This window comes from Malaclemys terrapin, chromosome 15 (genome assembly GCF_027887155.1).
Source record: "Malaclemys terrapin pileata isolate rMalTer1 chromosome 15, rMalTer1.hap1, whole genome shotgun sequence".
NCBI classification, from domain to species: domain Eukaryota; kingdom Metazoa; phylum Chordata; order Testudines; family Emydidae; genus Malaclemys; species Malaclemys terrapin.
The window spans coordinates 31,386,827-31,392,826 of record NC_071519.1 but is presented as its reverse complement, the minus strand read 5'-3'; the positions used below and the strand labels follow the sequence as shown (position 1 = coordinate 31,392,826).

Genomic DNA, 6,000 nt, shown 5'->3' with positions numbered 1-6,000 from the left:
TTCATAAATCTCAAAATCTGAAAAGCTAGGGAGCAGTACAGAATTCTGTGCCGGAAGTCTTAGATTACCAGGTCAGCGTTTTTGGGGTGTGAATGTTGGCTCCAGTGTCGCATTGCTAATGGATCTTGCACCTGTGTTGGTTCACGGCAAGCTGCTAAAGGCATTGTTGGCATTTCCGTCCCTTTCAAACAGGCTGAGCAGATGATGAGCAGCCCGCCTATTACAAGGAAAAATCCAGCAAACCAGCCCAGGAACATTGCTTCCCCAAATTCCCATCTAGGTACAATTTCTGGGACAGTTTCATCCCAGAATTCATTTACGGTGTTATAGGCGAGCCAGGAAACTGGAATGAGGGTCATAATTCCTGAGATGCCAAAAATCACTCCTCCGCAAAGCGTTAGTTGTTTCTTTAGAGCCGTTTTTTCTTCCCAGGCCTTGCAACAGTCTAGCCCACAACTGGAGATCAAGAATCCAAGAAGTCCTGATCCATTAGAGAGGAACATCAAAATCCTGGACACCCTGAGGTCCAATGGCAGAGCCAAGAAAGACTCATAGCTTTTACACTCCATAATACCTTCCTCTTGCATTACGCAGACTTGCCAAAGCCCCATGGTCCAGATCTCCATTTCATTCAAGTCCAGGTTGAGATTCTTCCAGAGTGGCACAAAAGTCGCAACGCAGGATGAGACCCATCCAAAGAATGAGAGAAATATTCCTCCCAGGTGAACCTTCGTGTTACAGCTCCAAGCCATGCTGGTGCTGTGTGAGTGAGCTGTGTGCCGGTCAAGATGAATTTGGGTGTTTGAGCAGAAGCTTTTGGTATTAACTCTTTTGAAGCTGTGCTACAGAGTAGGTTTCCATTAATCTGTTCTTTCAGTTGACGGGCTGTTGACTGAGAGCTATTATTTGTTTCTAGCTTTCAGAGGAGTAGCGTGGGGGAAATTCAAACTTATACCACTAATTCCTGGGTGTGGCAACAATTATTTTCATGTTTTGTTGGTTTTACTGGATTAAAAAAAAAAATTCTGGCAGGAGTGCCTTCTAGCAGTCCAGCCAATTCAGTGCTGTGCAGTAGGGCATCAAATGATCGGCCCCTACCACAATACGTAAGCATACACGAAAACAGCAGCTGTGGGACCCTGCAACTACTGCAGTGTGGGTCCCAAACAAAACGCACTAACATAGCCCAGCACTTTGAGGCAGATTCAGCTGCTGCCAACAGGCTGGGAGGATCTCCTGATCACTGCCGCTGAGATTCCAACATGCAAGTGGGTGTCCACCGTGCATTCAGCTATTGAGGGATGGACGTTGCGGTACTCGGATCAAGTCTGGTCTTATGCTTGGTCGTCAAGTGTTTTTCTCTCCAATCATTTAGTGCTCCTCACTTGGCGGTCATCTGGCCTGGCTGGCCAGGCTTTTTAAGGTTAAAGTCCGTTCTATGAGCAATACTTAAAAGGCCCTCCGTTGACTTTTCTATCTGTACTCCCTATCCAGCTGATCCTGCCATGAAACAACTCCTCCAGAAGCCAGGTGTGAGGGCAGGTGGAGTGAGCAACCGAAGTGCATTTCACCATTGATGAAAAGGGGGAGAGAGGGAAGCAGAGTAAAGGAAAAAGCAGGACAGAGAACTGGGAGAGCAGATGTGGGAAGGGAGAAGAAGGGGAATGTTGAGAGAAGGAGGCAGAGGAACTGGGGGTCTGTGCCGGGTGGAGAGCAGTACAATAATGCAGAGAGGAAGAATGGAACTGGTGCAGTCAGATTGATCTCAGACAACACATCTGAGAGGAGTTTCCCTAAAAAAAGGTTCGGTGGGGGAGAGGAGGGTCTGGCTGTCTGTGCAGACTGTGTCACAGTGCGCTAAAGTCTACCTAACTACAACGGGCAGCCAGTCCCATTTTGTTCTGGCCACCACTCCATACGCAAGACGGTTTAGCAAAAGACTGACTAACCCGCCCCCACCAAGCCTCAGAAACCCTGCAGTGAGAGGCTTGGCAGAGAAAGTACCTCTGGACAAATGGTAGCTCCAAGAACGACTGGGATGGGGTGTTGAGAAGAACCCTTGAACAGCTAGAGAAGATGTGGAATACTTGAGCCAAACACCTTCCTCCCACCCCACCCCACCCCGTTAATGACTCCAGCCTGATGAATGACTCTTTATCCCATTCTCAGAGGCTTTTTAAAGTGTTGGCCATTATTCAATCATTAAATAAATATCAAAGGAGCTTGGCATGCCACAGCAAGGAATCAATTGTGGGCAGGCCTTTATGAGAAATCCCGGCATTTGCATCTCCCGGGGCTCACTTGGCATGCAGAGGGGAAATGCGACCTGTTTGCTCAAGGCGGGTGTTGGAAAGGCTGCCGACTGAGCAGCACTTTCGTAATAAGCGTAATGACAGCGATCAGTTCAACTGAAGTACTTAACCTTCAAGGAGCTCGAGGCCATTTACAAACTCTGGTGAATTACACCTTTTAATCTGCTCTAGTGGGAGATGGGGAGCACGTTCTGGGATCTGATGCCAGGGTGCTGGGCATGAGGCAAGGAACAGCCGGCTGCCTTACCCGGATGGGGGAATGAAGGCAGAACGGAGCGAACTCACTTGCCTGAGGTCGCACCCCATGTCAATGACAGCTGTACATTCAGGAGTCCCGACTCCCCGTCCTGCTGCTTTAACCACTAGGGAAACTTTCTTTGATACATATACTTGAAAACAACTGTTTGAATTCATCTCTTTGTCTCGCCGGTGTCGTGGTTTTTGTAACCAGACAGCGCCAGAGGGAGGGAGCCGATGGTCTGAGATCATTTAAGGAGAATGGGAACCGGCTCCCAATCAGAAAAATGTATCTGTTTGTTTTTGCATTACTCTATTATTGGTCCCACCAGGTCCCCCCTCCCCTACCCAGCAACGACTCCAGCCTGACGAATGACTGGTTAGCAATGGTCACCAACTGTTGCTTCCAAGGAAGGCAAAACATCCGTCACACTGGTGGCCATCTTCTTCCTGCCCCCAGCTGGTGAACGGCTTCTGGCTTGATGCTGTGTCCAAGGAGATGGTGGAACTCCATCATCTATGGCGGAACCCTTCCCCACTCTTCCTCCAGAGGCTGCAGAATCTGCCCTGCCACCGGAAACACTTGTCCATGTCCTATTCATAGGGTCCCAAAGAGCCAGCTTTTTGCCTTTGAAATACCTCAGGTAGCAGCAAATGTCAGGCAATCTAGAAGGGGAGACCACAGTGTTGTGGAGCCCCAACCTTCCCTTCTTTCTCAGTGGGATCCCAGAAGGTTCTGTGAATTGCAACCACATCTTTGGACTTAAACCCTAATGGCATGCCACATCCTCAGGAAATGCTTTGCAAGCATTGATCCTCACGACAACCCAGTGACTGGTCCATGCTGTCATCCCCATTTAAGGGACAGAGCAACTGAGACACAGATTGGTGCAAATCTATCCCGGGAGTTGGTGGCAAAGCTGGGATTAGAATTGAGGAACTCCTAGGTACAGGACATGTTTTGCTGCTGAAATAAAATACCCTGTTGTTTAAAAAATAAATGATGGAATACGTCATAGGGAAGGTCTTAAGTTTCTGTTTGCACTCACTCCCCATCTGTCCCTCCGTGCACAGACATATAAAGGGAACACAATGTCCAGCTTTTAGAATTCTGTCTTTATTGGGGGATTAGTGACTAATCTCTCACTCGTCTGCCTCCTTTGTTATCAAGAAGGATATTAAGGGCCAAGGCTGGTAAATTACTGCGTCTCCTTCACTGTGGTGGTGGTGTTGGGGATACTGTGGTCTTCCAACTCCAATTGAAGGATTTAGTCCTAGATCCTCTACCGCTTGGATTTACAAGTTGTGTCAGTGGTTCATGTCTGGTTCCCCCTCCAGTACCTTTGTTTTTAGGTGTGGATGGTGGGAAGTTATCTCAGCACTGAAAATCCACTGGTGACTGGAAGTTAGCGAGTGGAACTGAAGCTCCTGGACTGGCTCCCATGTTGTGTTTGGCACACTGAAGCCATTGGGCCTGCCTTTGTGAGGTGTTGGGGGCCCTTTGCGGGCTGAAGAGCATGCAGCATCTTGCAGGCTCAAGCCTTTGTGCTGCAGAAATTCCGAAGGGAAAACTCGGCTAGCTTAGCTGCCGCTTTGCGTTGGATTTTCAAGGGCTCAGCAACCACCACTGGGGCCAGGTTCTCTAAGGTGCTCAGTCCCCAGCAGCGCCCAGCATCTGAAGAGTTCAGCACCCAGCGCGCCGAGCTCCTTAGACAATCTGGCCACTTACATAGGACCCTAAATGGGAGCTAAGCTCTTTTTGAAAGTCTGGCTCCAAGCGCTCTTGTCCTTCGGCGGGTACCGGTGGCTGCTATTTGGTAACTGCCAAGTGAGTTTGGCATTGGTGCAAGCAGCTTGAAGGGGCCATGCCAACGGGGCGGTGAGGACTGATGCACTCTTCCCAATCAAAGGCACTGCCCTCATGCTCCAGATGCCTGTGCTGGAGCCATGGGAACCCCCACAGTAACAAACCCTTGAGCTGACAACTGAACCCCTCCGGCAAAGTATGGAGCACTTTAAAAAAATGTGTTTGTTTAGTCTGAACAGTTGCTAGCTTCATTCTTTTGGGTAAATAAGCCGTTTCCTAACCTCCTTGGGAGGGTTTCTTTCTTCTCTCTCTCTCGGTTTGCTCTCAGTTGCCAGCGCCGCGGCTTTCCTACTCCCACCAGTCTCTGCTGTTGAATGTGGGAGGAAAGCTTGGAGCCTGTGGCTCGGCCCTCGGCCAGCATGCGGCACTGTGTGCTGAGAAGCAGTTCCGGCTTTCCCTGGATGCAGTCAGGTGAGGAGATGGCTATGGGGCATGTACTTGTCATTCTGCCTGGCTTGTGAGGTGTGACCTGAATCCATAAACTGCGGCAACTTCCGGCGGTGCATAGTCATCCAGCCTGAACACTAGCTGTCTCTGAATCCCCTCTGCTTCCATGGGAGTCCAAAGCCAAACTACCATTGGTGTCAGTGGCAACCAGATCAGGCCGTCTTAGGGGAATGCAGCTCCTCCACCCACTGCAGTCAGCAATGCGGGAGTCATTTCCTCCGGCCACTGGGGGAAATGGCTCTGGCAAGGGGGTTTCAAAGGAGCCTAAAGGAGTTAGGCACTCACTCCCTGGTGAATTTCAGCTGGATTTGGGATGCAAACTCCCTTCAGCCCCTTAGGAAAGCTCAACCTTTGTCACTGTCAGGGTTCAATTTGTGGGGAACAAAAGGCCAGGCACAGCTGGGATTGGAGAGGGAGGACAGGTCTCTGCAGAGATTCCTCCCCCGGCTCATGGGCACACACGTGGCACGTGTTTTGGGGGGAGTCAAATCCCTGCAGGATTTCTCAGAGTCAGGCCAGAGTGATGCTGCCCAGCTGGGATGTCATGACGTGCGGCTGAGCTCAGTGAAGATCAGAACCGCCTAGAGCATTGGGGGAAGGGGGGGAGGAGCTGCTGCCTAGAAGCTGATGCACCGTGTTTGCTATTGAAGCATTGACGCCCCGTGCAGGGAACGTGGCCGGAGGCTGTGCTGGGGGTTCGTTTATTGGTGTTCTTTGGACTGTACAAACCAAACCTGAAACCCCAGAGGGGGGGCTGCTTAACTGGGGTCTCCTGGGATCTTTCCCTCTAGCTGCGCAGACTATGACTCTTCCCCAACCTCTACTAATGGCAAAATGCTCCAATCCTGTCCCTTTGCAGTGTCTCGGGGAGCAGGGGCTGCTGCCAGCCCGTCTTCCCCAAGGGCTCTGGGCATGGCCAGGATCCTCTGGGGCACCATGAGGGCTGTTCACAAAGTCTCTTGTATTCTTTGCATGACAGATCAAAGGCACCAGAACAAGGACGTTCCCGAGCAAATCCTCCATACCGATGCATTGGGCGATGTCTTCTACTCCACTTGTGATCACAAGAACGTCGGCAGAGAGAGCGGCTCCAGGTGCATCTCCCCCCGGCCACGGGGAGAGGTAAAGGGGACTGGC

At 50.7% G+C, this 6,000-nt stretch overlaps 1 protein-coding gene across 1 annotated transcript; it reads right to left on the bottom strand.

Annotated features, from left to right (window-relative positions):
• On the bottom strand, window positions 1–752 carry CLDN25 (claudin 25). The gene has a single exon (XM_054005791.1). It carries the CDS (start codon window positions 750–752, stop codon window positions 60–62), a length of 693 nt encoding a protein of 230 aa, XP_053861766.1. The 3' UTR covers window positions 1–59.
• Between the last annotated feature and the right edge of the window lie 5,248 nt (window positions 753–6,000).